Source organism: Schistocerca nitens, chromosome 4, assembly GCF_023898315.1.
Source record: "Schistocerca nitens isolate TAMUIC-IGC-003100 chromosome 4, iqSchNite1.1, whole genome shotgun sequence".
Taxonomy (NCBI): Eukaryota; Metazoa; Arthropoda; class Insecta; order Orthoptera; family Acrididae; genus Schistocerca; species Schistocerca nitens.
This window is the reverse complement of record NC_064617.1, coordinates 674,351,259-674,374,465: the sequence shown is the minus strand read 5'-3', so window position 1 is coordinate 674,374,465 and position 23,207 is coordinate 674,351,259. Positions and strand designations below refer to the sequence as shown.

At 39.0% G+C, this 23,207-nt stretch overlaps 1 protein-coding gene across 1 annotated transcript in view; it reads left to right on the top strand.

The window, feature by feature from the left end:
- The first annotated feature begins 19,675 nt into the window (after positions 1 to 19,675).
- The window catches only part of LOC126251625 (anamorsin homolog), a 41,389-nt gene continuing 37,857 nt past the window's right edge, over positions 19,676 to 23,207 (top strand). Inside the window, exon 1 of the mRNA XM_049952167.1 lies at positions 19,676 to 19,903. Coding sequence (XP_049808124.1) covers positions 19,750 to 19,903 — 154 coding nt within the window. The 5' untranslated portion in view covers positions 19,676 to 19,749. The remainder of the gene's footprint in view (positions 19,904 to 23,207) is intronic.

Below are 23,207 nucleotides of genomic sequence, written 5' to 3'. Positions count from 1 at the left end.
TGAATTTAATTGATGAAAGGAGAAAATACGAAAATGTAGTAAGTGAAGCAGGCAAAAAGGAATACAAACGTCTCCAAAATGAGGTCGACAGGAAGTGCAAAATGGCTAAGCAGGGATGGCTAGAGGACAAATGTAAGGATGTAGAGGCTTATCTCAAGAGGGGTAGGTTAGATACTGCCTACAGGAAAATTAAAGAGACCTTTGGAGAAAAGAGAACCACTTGCATGAATATCAAGAGCTCAGATGGAAACCCAGTTCTAAGCAAAGAAGGGAAAGCAGAAAGTTGGAAGGAGTATATAGAGGGTCTATACAGGAACGATGTTCTAGAGGACAATATTATGGAAATGGAAGAGGAGGTAGATGAAGATGAAATGAGAGATATGATACTCTGTGAAGAGTTTGACAGAGCACTGAAAGACCTAAGTCGAAACAAGGCCCCGGGAGTAGACAATATTCCATTAGAACTACTGACAGCCTTGGGAGAGCCAGTCCTGACAAAACCCCACCATCTCGTGAGAAAGATGTATGAGACAGGCGAAATTCCCTCAGACTTCAAGATGAATATAATAATTCCAATCCCAAAGAAAGCAGGTGTTGACAGATGTGAAAATTACCGAACTATCAGTTTAATAAGTCACAGCTGCAAAATACTAACGCGAATTCTTTACAGATGAATGGAAAAACTGGTAGAAGCCAAGCTCGGGGAACATCAGTTTGAATTCCGTAGATATGTTGGAACACGTGAGGCAATACTGACCCTACGACTTATCTTAGAAGAGAGATTAAGGAAAGGCAAACCTACGTTTCTAGCATTTGTAGACTTAGAGAAAGCTTTTGACAATGTTGACTGGAATACTCTCTTTCTAATTCTGAAGATGGCAGGGGTAAAATACAGGGAGCGAAAGGCTATTTACAATTTGTACAGAAACCAGCTGGCAGTTACAAGAGTCGACGGGCATGAAATGGAAGCAGTGGTTGGGAAGGGAGTGAGACAGGGTTGTAGCCTATCCCCAATGTTATTCAATCTGTATATTGAGCAAGTAGTAAAGGAAACAAAAGAAAAATTAGAAGTAGAAATTAAAATCAATGGAGAAGAAATAAAAACTTTGAGGTTCGTCGACGACATTGTAATTCTGTCAGAGACAGCAAAGGACCTGGAAGAGCAGTTGAACGGAATGGACAGTGTCTTGAAAGGCGGATATAAGATGAACTCAACAAAATCAAAACAAGGATAATGGAATGTAGTCGAATTAAGTCAGGTAATGCTGAGGGAATTAGATTAGGAAATGAGACACTTAAAGTAGTAAAGAAATTTTGCTATTTGGAGAGCAAAATAACTGATGATTGTCGAAGGAGAGAGGATATAAAATGTAGACTGGCAATGGCAAGGAAAGCGTTTATGAAGAAGAGAAATTTGTTATCATCGAGTATAGATTTAAGTGTCAGGAAGTCGTTTCTAAAAATATTTGTATGGAGTGTAGCCATGTATGGAAGTGAAACATGGACGATAAGTAGTTTGGACAAGAAGAGAATAGAAGCTTTCGAAATGTGGTTCTACAGAAGAATGCTGAAGATTAGATGGGAAGATCACATAACTGGTGAGGAGGTATTCAATAGAATTGGGGAGAAGAGGAGTTTGTGGCACAACTTGACCAGAAGAAGGGATCGGTTGGTAGGACATGTTCTGAGGCATCAAGGGATCACAAATTTAGCATTGGAGGGCAGCATGGAGTGTAAAAATCGTAGAGGGAGACCAAGAAATGAATACACTAAGCAGATTCAGAAGGATGTAGGTTGAAGTAGGTACTGGGAGATGAAGGAGCTTGCACAGGATAGATTAGCATGGAGAGCTGCATCAAACCCGTCTCAGGACTGAAGACCACAACAACAACAACAACATATCTTATAATTCTGTCCCAATGTTTAGAGGGCTGAGCCAGGATCTTGGTACGCTCATAATCCGTCTCGTGTTTCTCGGACAAACGGTGCTCTGCTACCGCCGATTTATTTGGATATTTCAGTCGAGTGTGCCTTTGATGTTCTCGGAAACGATCTTCGATGGTGCGTACTGTTTGTCCGATGTGAGTATTCCCACACTCACAGGGAATTTGGTACATGCCGACCTTCCTCAAACCGAGGTCATCTTTTACACTTCCCAGTAATGCCCGTGTTTTATTGGGCGGGCAAAAGACGGTTTTAGCTCGGTGTTTCTTTAATATACGGCCGATTTTCCCCGATAGTGGGCCATTGTACGGACTAAAGGCAGTAGCTACCTCTTCTTCCGTGACTTCATCCGTCTCCACAGGTTGTGCTGTGGTGGTGGGACGAAGAGCGCGTCTAATCTGCCATCCCGAGTACCCGATTTTTCGGAACACGGTTTTGAGGTGTTCCAATTCCTGGGGTAGATTCTCTGCGTCTGAGATGCTGCGCGCACTGTGTACTAGTGGTTTTAGTACTCCATTCCTCTGAGAAGTGTGGTGGCAGCTGTCTGCATGCGCTGTTTCCTTAAAATGGCCTTCTTCCATAAGTTATAAGCACGGAAATTCGTTTATCACATTATTGCAACAAATCGACGCGTTTTCGAGAGATTCAGTATGCTGGTGCTTAGAAACAAAATAAAATGTAAGTTATAACATAAATTCCACTATATACGGCCTTTATACTCTCTTTATACTCTCTTTCAAATTCTGAAGGTGGCAGGGATAAAATACAGGGAGCGAAAGGCTATTTACAATTTGTACAGAAACCAGATGGCAGTTATAAGAGTCGAGGGGCATGAAAGGGAAGCAGTGGTTGGGAAAGGAGTGAACAGGGTTGTAACCTCTCCCCGGTGTTATTCAATCTGTATATTGAGCAAGCAGTAAAGGAAACAAAAGAAAAATTCGGAGTAGGTATTAAAATTCATGGAGAAGAAGTAAAAACTTTGAGGTTCGCCGATGACATTGTAATTCTGTCAGAGACAGCAAAGGACTTGGAAGAGCAGTTGAACGGAATGGACAGTGTCTTGAAAGGAGGATATAAGATGAACATCAACAAAAGCAAAACGAGGATAATGGAATGTATTCAAATTAAATCAGGTGATGCTGAGGGGATTAGATTAGGAAATGAGACACTTAAAGTAGTAAAGGAGTTTTGCTATTTAGGGAGTAAAATAACTGATGATGGTCGAAGTAGAGAGGATATAAAATGTAGATTGGCAATGGCAAGGAAATCGTTTCTGAAGAAGAGAAATTTGTTAACATCGAGTATATATTTAAGTGTCAGGAAGTCGTTTCTGAAAGTATTTGTATGGAGTGTAGCCATGTATGGAAGTGAAACATGGACGATAACCAGTTTGGACAAGAAGAGAATAGAAGCTTTCGAAATGTGGTGCTACAGAAGAATGATGAAGATAAAGTGGGTAGATCACGTAACTAATGAGGAGGTATTGAATAGGATTGGGGAGAAGAGAAGTTTGTGGCACAACTTGACTAGAAGAAGGGATCGGTTGGTAGGACATGTTTTGAAGCATCAAGGGATCACAAATTTAGCATTGGAGGGCAGCGTGGAGGGTAAAAATCTTAGAGGGAGACCAAGAGATGAATACACTAAGCAGATTCAGAAGGATGTAGGTTGCAGTAGGTACTGGGAGATGAAGAAGCTTGCACAGGATAGAGTAGCATGGAGAGCTGCATCAAACCAGTCTCAGGACTGAAGACCACAACAACAACAACAACGGCCTTCAGCTGAAAACGACAGATACAATATGGCACCTCGGTAAATTCTGCTTGCAATGTAGAGAGCATTCTCCTTTCTCTAGTTCCGCTTTGCATGGCACATTGCAGAAATATCGCTGATGCTAGCTAACTCATTCCATGTGAGGATAGCTTAAGCGAATTCACGTGTGAATTAGCCACAGCCCCTGAATACTATTGAAGTAACACAGTATCATTTTCAGTAACTTAACCTATCAAATATGTAATAACTGAGGTTCACAGTACTGCAAAAATGGTTATATTCTAGAAGTATTTTGATTTCACTATGGCAATAATGAACTTCTGCTTTGGCTATTGACTGTAATTAGTATGTTGTTGTTGTGGTCTTCAGTTCAGAGACTGGTTTGATGCAGCTCTCCATGCTACTCTATCCTGTGCAAGCTTCTTCATCTCCCAGTACCTACTGCAACCTACATCCTTCTGAATCTGCTTAGTGTATTCATATCCCGGTCTGCCTCTGAGATTTTTACCCTCCACACTTCCCTCCATCACTAAATTGGTGATCCCTTGCTGCCGCAGAAAGTGTCCCATTAACCGATCCCTTCTTCTAGTCAAGTTGTGCCACAAATTCCTCTTCTCCCCGATTCTATTCAGTACCTCCTCATTAGTTATGTGATCTTCCCATCTAATCTTCAGCATTCTTCTGTAGCACCACATTTCGAAAGCTTCTGTTCTTTTCTTATCCAAACTATTTATCGTCCATGTTTCACTTACATACATGGCTACACTCCATACAAATACTTTTAGAAAGACTTCCTGACACTTAAATCTATACTCGATGTTAACAAATTTCTCTTCTTCAGAAACGCTTTTCTTGTCATTGCTAGTCTATATTTTATATCATCTCTACTTCGACAAACATCAGTTATTTTGCTCCCCAGATAGTAGAACTCCTTTACTACTTTAAGTGTATCATTTCCTAATCTAATTCCTTTAGCATCACCTGATTTAATTAGACTCCATTCCATTATCCTCGTTTTGCTTTTGTTGAGTTCATCTTATATCCGCCTTTCAAGACACTGTCCATTCCGTTCAACTGCTCTTCCAGGTCCTTTGCGTCTCTGACAGAATTACAATGTCATCGGTAAACCTCAAAGTTTTTATCTCTTCTCCATGGATTTTAATATCTACTCCGAATTTTTTTGTTTCCTTTACTGCTTGCTCAATATACAGATTGAATACCATCGCGGATATGTTAAAACCCTGTCTCACTCCCTTCCCAACCCCTGCTTCCATTCCATGTCTCTCAATTCTTATAACTGCTATCTGGTTCTTGTAGAAATTGTAAACAGCCTTTCGCTCCCTTTATTTGACCCCTGCCATCTTAAGAATTTGAAAGACTGTGTTCCAGTCAACATTGTCAAAAGCTTTCTCTAAGTCTACAAATGATAGAAATGTAGATTTGCCTTTCCTTAATCTAGCTTGTAAGATAAGCCGTAGGGTCAGTATTGCCTCACGTGTTCCAACATTTCTGATTTTCCCCAAGATCGGCCTCTACCGGTTTTTCCATTCGTCTGTAAAGAATTCGTGTAAGCATTTTGCAGCTGTGACTTATTAAACTGATAGTTTGGTAATTTTCACATCTGTCAACACCTGCTTTCTTTGGGATTAGAATTATTATATTCTTCTTGAAGTCTGAGGGTTTTTCGCCTGTCTCATATGTCTTGCTCATCAGTTGGTACAGTTTTGTCATAGCTGGCTCTCCCAAGGCTATCAGTAGTTCTAATGGAATTTTGTCTACTCCTGGGGCCTTGTTTCGACTTAGGTCTTTCAGTGCTCTGTCAAATTCTTCATGCAGTATCACGTCTCCCACTTCATCTTCTCTTACATCCTCTTCCATTTCCATAACATTGCCCTTAAGTACATCGCCCTCTATATGCTCCTTCCACCTTTCTGCTTTCCCTTAGATTAGATTAGATTAGATTTACTTTCATTCCAATTGATCCGTACTGAGGAGGTCCTCCAGGATGTGGAACATGTCAGAAAAACAACAATATATGACAAATATTTACAACTAAAACAAGTAAGCTAATGTACCATTCCACAGGTCCCAAGTGGAATGATCGTCATTTTTTAATGAACACTAAGAGCCATTTTACAAATACTAATGCACTGAATTTAAAATAAAAAAGTTAGTTTTTAATTTATAAGGTAATAAACATGTAATACAACAACTGTAATACTTATTTACAATGAACACATTACTGCACTGAAATGGTGCAGAAGTTAGATTATACTTACACACACACACACACACACACACACACACACACACACACACACACACACACACACACTCACACGCACGCACACACACACACAAATTTTCAATGAACACATTACTGCACTGAAATTCTGCAGAAGTTATGTTGTACTTATATACAAATCAGTTGGTTTTACTAAGAAATTCATCAATGGAGTAGAGGGAGTTTGCTTAGAACTGGTTTTCCATCTGAGCTCTTGATAGTCATACAAGTGGTACTCTTTTCTCCAAAGGTCTCTTTAATTTTCCTGACGGCAGTATCTATCTTACCCCTATTGATAATAATTAGTATAGTAAAGTGAAAATAGGAAATTTATTTCTATACTGAAAGCCTTTTGGCTTGAAACAAAATCCTATGCAAATAGAACAGTGTTCTTATAGGTGACATCACTGAATGATGACTGATTGTGGACAATTGTGCAAAGTTGCTAACAAAGTAATGTACATAAATAGTTACATTTACAGCAAAAGTGACCTCTCAGACATCACTAAGAACAAAAAAGAAGAAGGTCTGTTGAGATAAGAGCCTTCCTTTCATGTAGTAATCAGATGCAGTAACTGAATCTCGATAACAACTCTGTTTTTATACAGTTTATATAATGTCTAATAGGTTACACTCAATTATGGGTGACAATAATGCACATAGAGCATAAACAAAAATCTAAAGAGTCTGAAAAATGGAAGTTAACACAAACTAAAGGAAAAACAGTGTTGCCACCTTAAAATAACGTTAACATTGTTCCATGAACATACTCCTTCAGGGTTAATTATTGGTGTTACAAAAACGAAAATATAAGCTTTAAGTAGGTCGTAACAAGGTTCTAATTTTTTCAAATTTTATTGTATATAGAGGCTTCATCAGAACATTAACTTGTTGTTTGTTTGTATTAATGTGCTTTAACAGAACTTTCTTAGCAAAAATTTTCTCTCTAGGTAACTAAATTTTGACATCTATAAGATTTAATTTGTGATGCAACTATGAGGTCTTGCAAAGCCTCATTACTGTCATATTATCTTCATAAAGTGTAACAAGTATTTGACTGCCAGAAAGACTGTAATGCAAGTTACTGAGCGAACAGGCTTCGCTAGCTGCCATGCTTAAGGCTACAAATTCTGATTCTGTTGATAACAGACACACTGTGGGTTGTTTCATAGATGCCTTTGAAAAGGTAAGCAGCTGTGGACTTTCTATCTAGTTTGTCACCAGCCCAGTCAGATTCAATATAACCAGTTGTAGTATCGGTACAATTTTTATTCCTAACATATAACAGACTCAGTTTTAGGGTTCCCTTAGCATAACATAACACACATTTTAAAGCAATTCATACACCTGGTCTTGCACATGCTTATAATACTTGTTGCTAGACAAATAACTGGACTGGAATTTAGCATGCCATACATCAGTGACTCTATTAATTCTCTACATCTTTCCTCATTGTCTACATTTTCAGATTTTTCTCTGGTTAACACACTGCAGTCAAAACTTTCCTCCATGGGAGCTGATACAGGACTGCATTCAGATATATCAAAAACTTTTAATACTTTTTCAATATAGGTATTTTGGTGGATAGTAACAGTATGCTCCTTTGAATTTTGAACAATATTCATACCTAAATATTTAATAATCAGACCTAAATCCTTCGTTTTAAATTTATCATTCAATAACAGCTTCAAATTGTCAGTTTTGTTCTGAGAAATTGAAATTATCAGCAGATGATCAACATAAACAAGTAAGCACGTTTTGTGTTTTTTTTTCCTGTCCTTATATACAATATTCAAAATCACTTCTTACAAGTCCTAATATTATTACTGTGTGGAATTTAACATTCTAATTTTTGGATGAGTCCTTTAAACCATACATAGCTTTCCTAAGTTTACAACATTTACCATTCATTTACTGCATCATCCAGTAGATATTTTAACATAACAGTCTCCAACTATTTCTCCATAGAGAAAAGCATTACAAACATCCACTTGATAGATGGGAAAGTTATTTTCATTACAAAAAATCAGAAAAAGACACAGTGAATTTAATTTTCTACTGGACTGTATATTTCTGAATAAGTCAATAGTTGTTGGCTATCTTAACCTGAAAGATGAGCTTTATAAAAAACAATACTAACTTTCTCACCTCTTTTTTGCCTAAAAGTCACTTTGTGTCAATAACACTACAATCATTTGGCTTAAATACACAATGCCATGGATTATTTTCTTCCTGGGCTTGCAGCTCTCTTGTTATGTCATCTTTCTAATTTTCAGCATTGCTACAAGACATCGCTTCAGCATAGGTGTTGGGGTCATCATCATTCACTGCTGTCACCGGACCCTATGCATAGTCCTCTAAATAATTTGGCCATTGAATATACCTCCTAGGTCTCAGATTGTACGTCCTCTCATCGACATCATCTACATTTTCCTCTGTATCCTAAAATAATATTTCCTGTTTGCTCTGCCTTCACTGATTTCTTGGTCTCCTTTACGTTTTCATGTGCACAATCTTTATTTCTTCTTTCTGTCCCTCTGATTCTGAAATTTTATCTGTGTTCTCTTCATCACAACAAATGGTATCAAGAAAACTTCATCTCGATGCACCTCAGTTTTTTTGTGGAAGGCATAAACGTTCTGTATCCTTTCACATCATTATTATAAACTGTACATAAACCTATCTTGTTTTTGGGGTCTAGTGTCAATCTCTTTTCCATGGGTATAAGGACTGACATATGAACCCCAAACATTTTCAGAACTTCTAAGAACAGTCCTCTGTCATAAAAGGCAGCTTCACTTCTGACAGGATTTATACCAGTTCGTTTTAGTACATAAGCTTCTGTGTTAACTGTTTCAGATCAGAAATGTTTGGGCATTCCTGAAATCGTTGAATGACTAGCTTCAACTGAGGTGCACATTTTCTTTAAGCACTTACATTTTGGTGTGGCGTGTACACAACGCTTCTTTGGTGGGTTATCCAGTTTTCACTCAAAAACGTGCCTAAGTCAGTATTCATAAACTCCATTCCATTATCATTCCTTAGAGTTTTAATGTTTAATGTTTCTCTATCCGATTTTGCAATAAGTTCGTGACCAAACCTTTAACTTCACCCTTTTGTTTCATAAAGAATGTTTTGCGATAAAACCAAAAATATCTCTCTCCTCCAAGCGAATGCATCTCGATAGGTCAGCAATTTTCTGCATGAACCAATTCAAGTGGGGCGTTAGCTGTGATTAACTGACGGGGAAAGACAAGCGAAACTGTTTAATTGTGAAACACTTTTCGCAAGCGCCAAAGTCGTCAACAAAGTCTACTCTTATACACAGCAAGAATTCTCTCACATGTCATAATGCTCTGATGTCATAATTTTTTATATCAAACACTCAAGTTATCAGCACATTTAGACAAATTTACTAGACTACTATCAGTACTGACAGATGAAAAGTCACTAGTATCATTACAGTCAACCATAGAGTGCATTTCACCTCCACACATCAAAGTAACCAGTGACATTTCTGATTTGTTCCAATTAGGGGAAGCAATGTATGACACATTTTATCGATATGTTTGTATAATTCACGAACTTCATCTTTGCTGTTGAATAATTCTCATTGTTCCATGTTTGACACTAAAAACATACCTATGTCCAACACAGTTCCTATCTAAATCACACTGAATTTCAGTTCAGGCACAAAAAGCACACCACTAACCACGGTTTTGATACATTTAACCTTGTTCCATGCATACAGATCCACCGTATCACGCCAAGTCACGTCGAGAAGTTGACTGTCACCCACAGCAATTTTCGCTGTTATTCACACAGTGCCCACTTTCTTAAACAATTCTCTCTTATGGTCACTAGCACCTGTAGCCATGAACCAATAGTCTTCCAGGTCAACTCTTTGCCTTATACGCATAAGGATATTTACATCCTGAGCCTTTTTGCCTTTCATAGACTTCAACAATCTGTAATATGATTTCAAATGGCCTCATTTCTTGGAATAACAGCAGCTTCTAGTTCCTCTCTTCACTTTGTTTCTACAGTCCTTTGCAAAATGACCCCTCTAAGCACAAGAGTAACAGGGACGTTTTTGCTGCCTGCTTACACTTGCCAAAGCTAACTTTTGCTGACTGGACTGTTTCTCTCTTCCTCGATTGGTAATCTTGAAGTTAACTCGTTAAGTGTTAGCTTCTCAAAGGGAATGGGCCCCATGCTGAACGGAAATGTTTATATCTCTCTGGCAGTGACATCAACGTCTTGGTTATTTTCATTTTCTCTGAAAGTGGTTCATCCACTTACTTCAATTTCTTCTATTTTGGACCATATCAGTGCGAGAAAAACTTTTACTGATTTAGGTGAATGCTCACTACTGAATGCTTCTCATACATTGCCTTCAGTTTAGTTCATATGCCAGCTGAAGTTGTAGACAAAAGTAGATGACTGACTGGCGCTACCCCCATCCCCATCACCATAAGTTCTTGTGCTTTTGCGCCCTTTTCAAACCATCTTTTTCTTCAGCTTCTTTCCCCTTCGGACATTTAATAGCTATGCCAATGACAATATCCCAAAGGCCTTTTCTTCTGAATATCATTTCCATTTGGAATTTCCACACTACCCACTTGTCCCTTGCAGACAACTTCAAACACTAATGAGTAAACTCTTCCATCACTACATGCCAACACTATGCCGGTAAAGTCAAATTTTCTGCTGTTCATGATACCACCAAAAAACTCTCCCACTATACTGAAAGACAGACTTTCGTTCCTAGGTCAACAACCTGTTATTAGGCACAGGAAATGAAGCTTGATAATGAAATTGTTTGTTCGAGGTTTATTGAAATATGTAATAGCTTTCACTCAATGGCAGACAACAATAATGCAGACAAACACAAACAAGAAAAAAGGGGCTGGAAAACGTAAGTTAACACAAACGAAAAGAAACAGTGTTGCTTCCTTAAAATAACATTGACAATGTGCCACTAACACAGATGAATTGACATGTATTGAAAACAGCAGCATTTCACGTAACAACTTAGAAATTGTGCTTTCAGCAATGCATCAGAGCTTACTGCTGTGGTGGTAAGAGTTACCAATTGCCAAATATGTTTTACGTTTAAGATAGGCTTGTGGAGAATACCTGCACACTCATATACCTGTCTTTCGAATAGAGAAAGAAACACACTTGTGGAGGAATTAAAAACTAGTTTTATTTATCCGAAATTTCATTCTTTTACTAGCATTTGAGTTCCACAAAGGATTTCTTTTATGAGGAATTTATTTCTTGTGGCCAATACTTCTGGCTAGGGAGGGGGTCAATTTTCCTCTCGTTAAACTATCTGTAAGCTCTTGAGTTATCATTTGTACATCTACACTTACACCCACCCAAACTACCTCAGTTGGTGCCATCTTGGAAAATGTGCCAAAAATTTCATCCATGGATGTAGAGAAACATAGAAACATACTTTCTCATTGGAGGATGATGGGGGGGGGGGGGACAAATGTATGAGGGCCCAACCGTATTGTTGATATTTTTTCACACAGTGATCTACGTGTTGCAAACACTAAGTAGAATTATCTCTAGAGTGAGCATTTGGATTCGCACAACAGATTTTATGTTGCCAACACAAATTGCCAACATCGTAACGTGATGTCAGGGCGTCGTAGTTTTGTCCATAAAGCGCACTCTACATTTAGAATGTTATTACATCACTAGTACAGAATTTTTCTTAGTAGGTGCTCTGGATTTGGCACATACGTTTTATAGACATCATAGCGATTTGTATTTGATACCTGTAGTGTATCGGTATGAAGAGAAATAAGGAAAGCAAGAAATTGAAACTTTGAAATATTCTTTGTGACAAATATCACAGCTTATATGCACCCATATTTTGGTGTGTGTGGCAGGCACCGCAATTTTTCGGTTTTACATGGCACTTAATCGTATTACCGACTTTGATTTCTGCTATAATAGTATCGCAAAACGACTTGATAACAAGCCAGGGCCTTTGAAAGTGTCTGAAAACCACCGAATTTGCCGCGCATTAGCGACTATACCACCTGCTTCATGGATTTTTTCCAGTTTTGTGGATTTTTATTCCTTCTCCTTGTAGGCTAGCGCCACGTTTTGCTTACTGGTTACACTCTGATATATGTATTTAGTGCATTTGCTTTCCACTTCATTAATACTAATTATGAAGTGAATAAAAACGTGATCGCTGGTTAAATATAGAACTAAGCCAAGTGTACTCTACATATTACAAATGTACATGAGACGTTGCACTCTCCACTGGCCACTACCCCTCCTCCCTTAGCACACAGCATTTTGGATGAACATATAATTCCATTGCTCCTGTGACATTTACTTTAGCACTTCAGTGTTAGACCATTTAACAGCTCAAGGGAAGTGGGCGTCACTCATGGATAGCATCTTATGTAACAATATTTTATGCTTGTTAGTCAAAAGGTAAAGACGATAGATTGAAAGTAAAATCCGACAATGCAGATGATTTTGTACTTTAATTACATTGTTTATGTGTTTTGTCTGAGTTCTGTTCCCCATTATTATGATTCACATTCAGTATGTTAATTTTTTACTGACTTACTTCCAAGCAGAATATACAGCCTATGCATGAGGATGCTGTTGGGAATATGTGAACAAACACTTTCCAGCGTGCATAGTGGCGCACAAGATATGATGTGCAGAGTGCATTAGACTCTATGGAATATACATGTTCCGTTTTTGTTGATGGGGTAACGTAATATAATTTGGTAGTCAAATGTACTAATATGTGTTGTGCGAATAAAGCATAAGTTTATTTTGTCCCTTAAATAGTTGTTACCTGTCATTTAGCTGCGTTAACCTGCATAAACTACAACAGGTTATGTGCCCAGGTACTGCATTAAAGCGAAATAATAACCTTTAAGGTGACGTGTATTTGCGCAAAAGGTGCGCAGAAGTTCGTATAAACTTGGATTGTGTACGCTATACGAAGAAGAAATAACTGTAAAATGGGTGCAACACAAATACCGCAAATAGAGCGGCTTGTAGGGCGCGAAAATTACGCGACTCGGAAATTTGCCATTGAGGCCTGTTTGCACTTGGATGATTTATGGGACGTCGTAAAAGGTAAATTGGCACCTACGGCATCAAGTTTTGCTGCTAAGGATCGGAATGCGAAATCAAAACTAGTCCTTTTGATTGATCCACTGAATTATGTTCACATTGAAAAGGTTACGTCAGCAAAGGAGGTATGGGACAAACTGAAAAACTCATTTGATGATGGTGGTTTAACCAGAAAAGTAGGTTTACTTCTTGAGCTGATAACCTCAAGATTGTATAAGTGAAAAAGCATGGATGAATAAAATAATTTCAATCTCCAATCGTCTGAGGAATATTGGTTTTGAAATTGCGGATGAATGGATTGGAACTTTATTGTTAGCTGGGCTCCCAGAGGAGTATTCGTCAATGATTATGGGCTTGGAAAGTTCGGGAATATCCATTAGAGCGGATAGAGTTAAAGCAAAGATTTTACAGGACGTGAAGAATGAACCAGATTCTAATGCTCCAGAAAAAGAAACAGTGTCGGCTTTATACTCTAAGTACAAGAAGAAGAAGCCAATAAGATGTTTCAGATGACAGAAAATTGAACATATTGCTTCAAAGTGTAATGAAAAGTTTAGTATAAAGAAAAAGAAGCATGTTAATTCTAGTAGTCCTGAGAGAAAGATACTGATAAAGGTAAGGCACTTTCTGTTTTTCACTGTTTTAATGAAGCGAGTGACGATCAAGCAGAATGGTTCCTAGATTCAGAAGCGTCTGTGCACATTAACAAAGCTCTGTCAGGTTTGTATGATGTTCAGTCAAGGACAGACATTGGAATTTCTAGAGTTGATAGGTCTAAGTTAAGGTGTGAACTCGCAGGAAAAGTGGATCTTAATTTGCTTGTGAATGGGGAAAAGGAAATTGTTACTGCTCATGATGCACACTATGTAAGGAATATTGCAGCTAATTTGTTGTCAGTAAGTGAAATAGTAAAGAAGGGTAATAAAGTTATCTTCGATGTAGAGGAAGCCAAAGTGATAGACCCTTGTGGTGATATTGTAGCTACTGCAAGTAATGTAAGAGGCATTTACAAAGTGAATACAGTTCAAAATACTGCTGAAAAAGGAAATCACTCTGTTTATGCTGCAAAAGGTTTCTTGTGGCATGGGAGACTTGGACATTTGAATAGGAAAAGTATGACTTTACTGAATAATATGGCAACTGGGATGGAAAATTATGGAATGCATGATGTTCAATGTGACGTGTGTTTGCAAGGGAAGCAGGCTAGATTGCCATTTAAATCGAGTCAGAGCAGATCTACCGAAGTTGTGCAACTCATACATTCAGATCTCTGTGGACCAATGGAGAACGAATCCTTAGGAGGTAGCTTCTATTTCCTGACATTCATAGATGATTTTCCTAGATACATGCATGTTTATTGTATAAGTAGCTAGGATCAAGTGAGTGATATATTTGTTGTTTATTGCAAAATGGTCGAAAGACAGACTGTGAAGAAAATTAAAATTATTAGATCAGACAATGGATCAGAATTTGTGAACAGGCGATTTAAGGAATGGGTATTAGGTATCAGACTACCATTCATTACAATCCTTCTCAGAATGGAGTTGCAGAACGAGCCAACAGAAGCATTGTAGAAAAGGCAAGAAGTATGTTAAGCAATGCTGAGCAACCTAAGTGTTTTTTTGGGCAGAGGCTGTGTCAGCAGCAGTGAATTTAATTAACAGATCACCTACCAAAGCCGTGAGACACAAGACACCTTATGAAGTGTGGACTGGGAAGAAACTGGATCTAAAGCACTTAAAAGTCTTTGGATGTGAAGCCATGGTTCAGATTCCAACACAATTAAGAGGAAAGTGGGATGCAAAATCTCAAAAATATATTTTTGTTGGCTACTGTGAGGATTCAAAAGGCTACAGATTTTATAATCCTGTGAATAAGAAGATAATAAGTAGTAGAGATACAGAATTTTTGGAGGATTATAGACCTAAAATAAAGGAAAGTAGTCAAAATGATACAGTAATGCAACCATGCATAATGTGTGATAGTGCTGAAACAGAGATGGAAACTGAAACAGAGGAAGATGAGAATAAATAGGAAGCTGATGTGCTACCCGAGAATCAAATTGAGGAAGAAGATTCAACAGAGGAAGTCAGTTTAAGGCAATCTTCACGTACAGCAAAACTAAAAGAAAATCCGGATTATGAAATGTATGCTGCCCAAACAATCAACAATGAAACAATCACAGTTGATGAAGCTTTAGCAAGCTCAAATGCTCAAGATTGGAAAAAGGCTACTTGAAAGGAAGCTGCAATCTTTTGTGGATAATGATACATATGAATGGGTTGACATGCCTGAAAAAAAAAGCCACCAAGAACAAGATGGGTGCTTAGTATTAAAAATCCTGAGAGTGCAATACCAAAATTCAAAGCCATATTGGTAGTTAAAGGAAATTCCCAGAAAGAAGGAATAGATTACAATGAAACTATCTCACCAGTGGTGAGGTATTCATCATTAAGATATCTTTTAGCTCTGTAGTAAAGGAAGACTTATTAATTCATCAAATGGATGTGAAAACAGTCTACCTGCATGGAAGACTGGAAGAGGAAGTATATGTGATTCCACCTGATGAAGTTAAGCGACCTTATCAAGGGGAAAGGAGAATTTGGGATTTGAAGAAAGGCATATATGGATTACAGCAAAGTAGCCATTGCTGGAATAAATGTTTGCATAAAAGTTTGGTAAAACTAGGCATGTTACAGTCAAAGGCAGATCCCAATATACACTCCTGGAAATTGAAATAAGAACACCGTGAATTCATTGTCCCAGGAAGGGGAAACTTTATTGACACATTCCTGGGGTCAGATACATCACATGATCACACTGACAGAACCACAGGCACATAGACACAGGCAACAGAGCATGCACAATGTCGGCACTAGTACAGTGTATATCCACCTTCCGCAGCAATACAGGCTGCTATTCTCCCATGGAGACGATCGTAGAGATGCTGGATGTAGTCCTGTGGAACGGCTTGCCATGCCATTTCCACCTGGCGCCTCAGTTGGACCAGCGTTCGTGCTGGACGTGCAGACCGCGTGAGACGACGCTTCATCCAGTCCCAAACATGCTCAATGGGGGACAGATCCGGAGATCTTGCTGGCCAGGGTAGTTGACTTACACCTTCTAGAGCACGTTGGGTGGCACGGGATACATGCGGACGTGCATTGTCCTGTTGGAACAGCAAGTTCCCTTGCCGGTCTAGGAATGGTAGAACGATGGGTTCGATGACGGTTTGGATGTACCGTGCACTATTCAGTGTCCCCTCGACGATCACCAGTGGTGTACGGCCAGTGTAGGAGATCGCTCCCCACACCATGATGCCGGGTGTTGGCCCTGTGTGCCTCGGTCGTATGCAGTCCTGATTGTGGCGCTCACCTGCACGGCGCCAAACACGCATACGACCATCATTGGCACCAAGGCAGAAGCGACTCTCATCGCTGAAGACGACACGTCTCCATTCGTCCCTCCATTCACGCCTGTCGCGACACCACTGGAGGCGGGCTGCACGATGTTGGGGCGTGAGCGGAAGACGGCATAACGGTGTGCGGGACCGTAGCCCAGCTTCATGGAGACGGTTGCGAATGGTCCTCGCCGATACCCCAGGAACAACAGTGTCCCTAATTTGCTGGGAAGTAGCGGTGCGGTCCCCTACGGCACTGCGTAGGATCCTACGGTCTTGGCGTGCATCCGTGCGTCACTGCGGTCCGGTCCCAGGTCGACGGGCACGTGCACCTTCCGCCGACCACTGGCGACAACATCGATGTACTGTGGAGACCTCACGCCCCACGTGTTGAGCAATTCGGCGGTACATCCACCCGGCCTCCCGCATGCCCACTATACGCCCTCGCTCAAAGTCCGTCAACTGCACATACGGTTCACGTCCACGCTGTCGCGGCATGCTACCAGTGTTAAAGACTGCGATGGAGCTCCGTATGCCACGGCGAACTGGCTGACACTGGCGGCGGCGGTGCACAAATGCTGCGCAGCTAGCGCCATTCGACGGCCAACACCGCGGTTCCTGGTGTGTCCGCTGTGCCGTGCATGTGATCATTGCTTGTACAGCCCTCTCGCAGTGTCCGGAGCAAGTATGGTGGGTCTGACACACCGGTGTCAATGTGTTCTTTTTTCCATTTCCAGGAGTGTATATCATAAAAGGAGCAATGAAGAAACTGCAATCATGGCCACATAGATAGATGATTTTTTTATTTTAGCCAATAGTGAAAGCCAGATGGACTTTTTAAAAGAACAGTTATGGTCAGAATTTAATATGCATGATTTGGGGGAAATTAATCAATACTTAGGCATGAAGATTCTATTAAACGCCAACAGAGAACCATTATGGATTGATCAATCTCTGTACTCAAGGAAGATCTTAGATAAGTTCAATATGGAAAACTGTAAACCTGTTTTTACTCCTATGCAAAACTGCTAATAATTGATGATGACAAGAAATGTAAGGAAAGTGTACCCTATCTGGAAGCTGTAGGAAGTCTACTGTGCTTAGCACAGACTTCCAGACCAGACATTGCATTTGCCACAAATGCATTAAGCAAGTTTTGCAGTGATCCGAGAGAAAAGCACTGGATGGAAGTCAAGAGAATATTCAGATATTTAAATGTAACTGCTGATTACAAGTTAAAATATTCTAGAACTGGAAATGTAAATTTGGAAGGATACAGTGATGCAGACTGAGGAAATGAGTTGGAAAGCAGACACTCCATCACTGGAAGTTGTTTTAGGTTAATGGGAGGATTGATATAATGGTCTTGTAAGAGACAAAGGACTGTTGCTTTGAGTACTGTAGAAGCTGAATATATGGCCTTGTCCTCCACTATCCAAGAACCTCTTTGGATCCGTACACTGATGAGTGAAGTAGAATTTCCTCCAACATTAAAGCCAAGTGTGATATTTTGTGACAATATGGGAGCTATTACACTTGCAAAAAATAATGTCACCAGTGTAAGATCCAAACATATTGACATAAGGCATCACTTTATAAGATATCATGTGGAACAGGGGAATATAATACTCAGTTACCTATGCACGGAAGAAATGTTATCTGATATCCTAACCAAGCCTCTCAGTAAGGACAAATTTCAGAAGCTGGTGAAATATTATGGTTTAACCTGGGATGTATAGTGTTGAGTACCTGAAAAATGTTTCTTCAAGGGGAAGTGTTGGGGATATGTGAACAAACATTTTCCACTGAAGTTAAAATGTTCTGGGTTGTTAGTCCGCATCATGTTTCTTCTAAAATGTTCGACCCCTCTGCTGGTATGTTCCTCAGGATCTTTTTGTGTCCACTACAGCAGTGTATCCTGAGGAAGATCGCAGCAGAGGGGTCGAAACGTCAAACAATTTAGAAGATACATGACGCGGCCTAACAACCCAGAAGATTTTAACTTCAGTGACAATGGCCACGAAAGCCTGCAGACTTACATAAAACATTTTCCAGCGTGCATAGTGGCGCACAAGATATGATGTGCAGTGTGCATTAGACTCTATGGAATATACATGTTCCGTTTTTGTTGATGGGGCAACGTAATATAATTTGGTAGTCAAATGTGTTGTGCGAATAAAGCATAAGTTTATTTTGTCCCTTAAATATTTGTTACCTGTCTTTTAGCTGCGTTAACCTGCATAAATACAACAGATGCCAGCGTTGTAATAAGAATAAAGAAAGCAGTTGTTGTGTACCAGACTTCTGCAGAAAATGTATTTAAGATAAATGCTTAAATTTCCTTCTGTGCATGTCGTATTTTCCAGTATTCATGTACTTCGCATGTCTTTATTTCATACACTTCCTGTTTACTTTCAATTTTCTATAGTCTAAAATGTTCGTGCTCTCTCTCTCTCTCTCTCTCTCTCACGCACACACACACACACATACACACGCAAATCCAGTTTTTCTTCTCTGTATTGCAAAGCATCCTACCCTAGCAAGAGTGGAATATTTCATGTATGTTGTGATTTGAATAAAACACAAAACTGTTTCTTCATGTTACATAGTACCACATGTGAAGTATATTTCAGTTTGAAACAAAGTGGCCACGAATTACGTTCGCCTGAGCTATCAGAAATGATTAAAGCGGAAAAACGCCTAGCTTCTACATCTTTTTTAAGGTTCACAACTATCAAAAGAAATGACCATTTTTCGAGCTCTGGATTTAAACAGCCTTTTATGTTTATCACTAACAATAAATGACACACATTTTGCACGGATTTAAAACATTTCTTCAAAATCTAACCACAGCGACACAGTTCGTTTCGTATGCATGTCTCCTTCCATGTATTTCTCTTTGCACTTGTAGCATCAACAGTAATTCAAATTGCTATTACGAATGGACAAATGGTGAAAACGCAATAAATATGAGTAATATTATTAGTTTAGAAGTCTGAAGAAAGTATAAAAACGTGACAGTTTCCACGAAATCAGGTGATAATTCCAGGTTAGTGTTCACAACATGCGCAGAACACAATGCTCACGCCAGAGATGTTTCTACTCTGTGGACTATGGATGCAAATAAATATCAAGTCAGAGATATTATTAAATTTTTGCTGTTTGTTATGATTGTGATGAGTGTGTTCCGAAATTAGTTGTTAGCGATAAGCGTACCGAGAAAATGTGGAAGGAAATAAGAGCAGGACAGAATGTGTTAGTGTTGTGGGGAAAGTCATCGGCGGGAGGAACTTTGGAAGCTGTAGTGAAAGAAGTGAGGAATGTTACGGGAGCGAACGGGAACGTAGCGGTGGAAAATGCCGAACGTTTAACAATGGGTGTGTATTTTTTCATCCGTACTTGCGTGATTATCTTCTCTGTTTGTAGCACTTCTAACGGTAATATTTAATATTCATGGGATGATGCAAATGTTGTTTCCAGTGTATGAATAGTATTGTACAGCATGTCAAAAATGCAAGTCACCGAACGATACCTCGTTCACAATTGTTCATATAACTATTTTGTGTTAGTGCGGTTGTTACGTGGTTCATCAGGCAAATCTTTAACGTTTCAGGGAGTTATTATTCGCAATATAATGTATTCAAGGTTTGTCATGTTGAATGAATGGAATAATACAGTATTCATCTGGACGTTGGTTGATTCCTCAAGTGTGCTTCAGAAAAGTAAACAGTATTACGCAGTTGCTCTCAAAATAATTAATGGCAAGTGTTTCAGTATTATGGGACTCTCATCACTGTGGAGCGTCCCCAGATCAAAGATTCACATGTCGTTGTCATTATCATCTATGTATGTGGTGTTTGTTGGAATCCAGTACACATTTCCACTTTTGATTTGTCATCATTCTCTCGTCCAGTGGTACCCAACATATCAGTCTAGACATCTTTTTCATACATAGTGTGCCTATGCTAATCTTGGAGCGCTGTGTAGGCAATGGTGGGAGTTTAACATGGATAGTGGCTTTTGTACACTGTTGCATGATAAATAACGCATACGCTTTCCCGTGTTTGGTGTCCAGCGTGAAACTAGTGAACACTTTGCTGTTGTGTGTCTCCCATCTGTTGGGTCATTATAGTACATAATAATTATCTTGAAGGCATTGATTCTCGTGGTAACTACCATTTTCTTTGATTCACGGTACATCTTGTACACTCTCGACATAATGGGGTGCGAAAAGCCCAGTACCTATAGGACTTATATTGATGGTGTGACCCATGTTCCTGTCAGTGACAATCTGGTTCAATGAAGTGAACTTACATGCGTGATACATTACTATCCTGCATTCATTCTTGTCAGTAGCAGTAAAAGCACTCATACTCTTTGTCATATGACATGCCAAATTATTCCATTCACTGTGGCAGTAGAAATGTCTGATTCAAGTGCTAATGGGTAAGTGTACAAATTGTTATGATTCACAAGTGAAATTTACAGAGAAGCATGTATGGTGGCTAGTGCGTACCTTGGGTCTATGGAGGCATCCGATTCCACCCGTCGGCTTTGACCTGTAATGTAAGGGTGATTGCTTTGTATAAATAATGAGAAGAGGCTTGGGCTCATTTCATTTAAAATCGCCCAAAATAAAGAAATCTCGTTGCCATCATGTCACAGATATTTTTCAAAATTTTGTGTAAGAAAGTAGATAAATAGAAAGTGATAAAATATTTTTTCAGTTTTTTTAGATCAAAACTAGTCAGGGGGCCGTTTTGAAATGTCTAGCATTTTCTTCATCTGGCGTCAGTACAAAAGGTAGGATGAAAGTATTTAACGCAAAATTGTTAAGGCTTTCGTGGCCACTTGTTGACAAACTGCCTATTGGCGTCTGTCTCGGGTTCTTCGGCCGACCTTCATCTAATGATTTTTCTGACGTTTCGCCAGCACGAGTGGCTGGCATTGTCAAAGCTTCACCCTCCATTGCCGGTGGTGAACTGGCAATGGAGGGTGAAGCTTTGACAATGCCAGCCACTCGTGCTGGCGAAACGTCAGAAAAATCATTAGATGAACGTCGGCCGAAGAACCCGAGACAGAAGCCAATAGGCAGTTTGTCAAAGTATTTAACTACTATAACTCCCTTATTTATCAATCAGTTTTATTCAATTTGGTGTTATTAGAAAGATAAAAGGACCAACTATATCACTAAACTGTAAAAATCCTGTAACTGTGCATATAAATATGTGCAAATCTGTAATTAAAGTCATTTTTCAACATTTTTTTACAAACTTCATGAATTTTTTCCGTCAAAATCGCAAGTTTCACCATTTTAAATTTGTCTCAAAGAATTCCTATTGTCATTCATTTCAACATAAAAAAGTTAGAAGGGTGTTTGTTCATTTAAAACAGAAAGAACATAAATAATAATATATGCATTTCATTTTGTGACTTACCTAGTGGTCACAAATGATGATCAGAATAATATACAAGTTTCATTTTGTGACTCACCTAGTGGTCACAATTGATGATCAGTTCTCATAAAACACATATTCATAAAATTCTAAAAAGCATTCATTCTTTCAAACAAATTTTCAATGCACAATATTATGTCTGATTCAAAAGTATATAAACGACCAGTACTTGTGCTTGCACTAGGAGCAGGCAAAGTCATTAAAATGTTTTCATAAGGTATCCAGCAAAGATCAGTGTGAAGTGGCCATGAATAACTTGAGGAAGGGCCACTTAGACTCATGAACTTGACTTTTGCATCTCTGTATTCTTCACTCATCTCCACCACTGGTTATTGTAGATAGCTGTGACAAATGTTTCTTCTTTAATTGTGTTAGAGGCAGTGTTTTGAATTCCAAGAGGAACTTGAATGTAGATGATGAAACACTCTTTATCAGCAACTTGTTTTCATTCAGTGGTTTGAAAAAATGATTCACTCTTGTCCCAAGAATGGTAGAAACAGTCTCATATCGTTTTTGTAACATGTTTGTGAACTTTGTTATCTCCTCTGTTGTAACATAAAAGGTTTCTATTCTTGGAACATGAGTTTTGGCAAATGTAAACAGATCTTTTGGACTTAAAATGTGACTGTCATATGGACGACGTAAACTTGCTCTTGTTGCTAAACGTTTAATAGTACCACCAACTCCATTACATGCATTTCTGCCATGACTAGTGGGAAAAAAATTCCATTCTGCAGTTTCTCCATGATCTTGCTTGTGATGGCACACATTTAAAAAGTTCTTAAAGTTTTTATACTGTGCAGAACTGACATCAACGAAGTACATAACATGCTGGGTGTGTGGTAACTGTTCCAGTATATAAGTGAGAGCAGTTTTCTGGAAAACATAGAATGTGTTTGTATCATGTTGTAAACAGTTACTTACACAACACAATTACAGTGACTTAATGCAATCATCTGTTTTAACGTACACCACAGAAGGATGAAGGGTGACTTGAATGTTCTGCTAGTGAAATGCTTGTGCAGCATCCTGAAGCAGACTGGTCTAGTTCTCTGCAAAATCCACTATGATGATGCATGTAGTATCAGGGAGGGTATTTTCCTGATTTGAAATAGTGACTCTGAGATTTTGATACATAGTAATATTATGTTAAGTTTTGAAGTTTTTGCATGAGATACTCAACAAATTCATTGGTAGTCTTCATTAATGTCTCCAGTGTAGATCG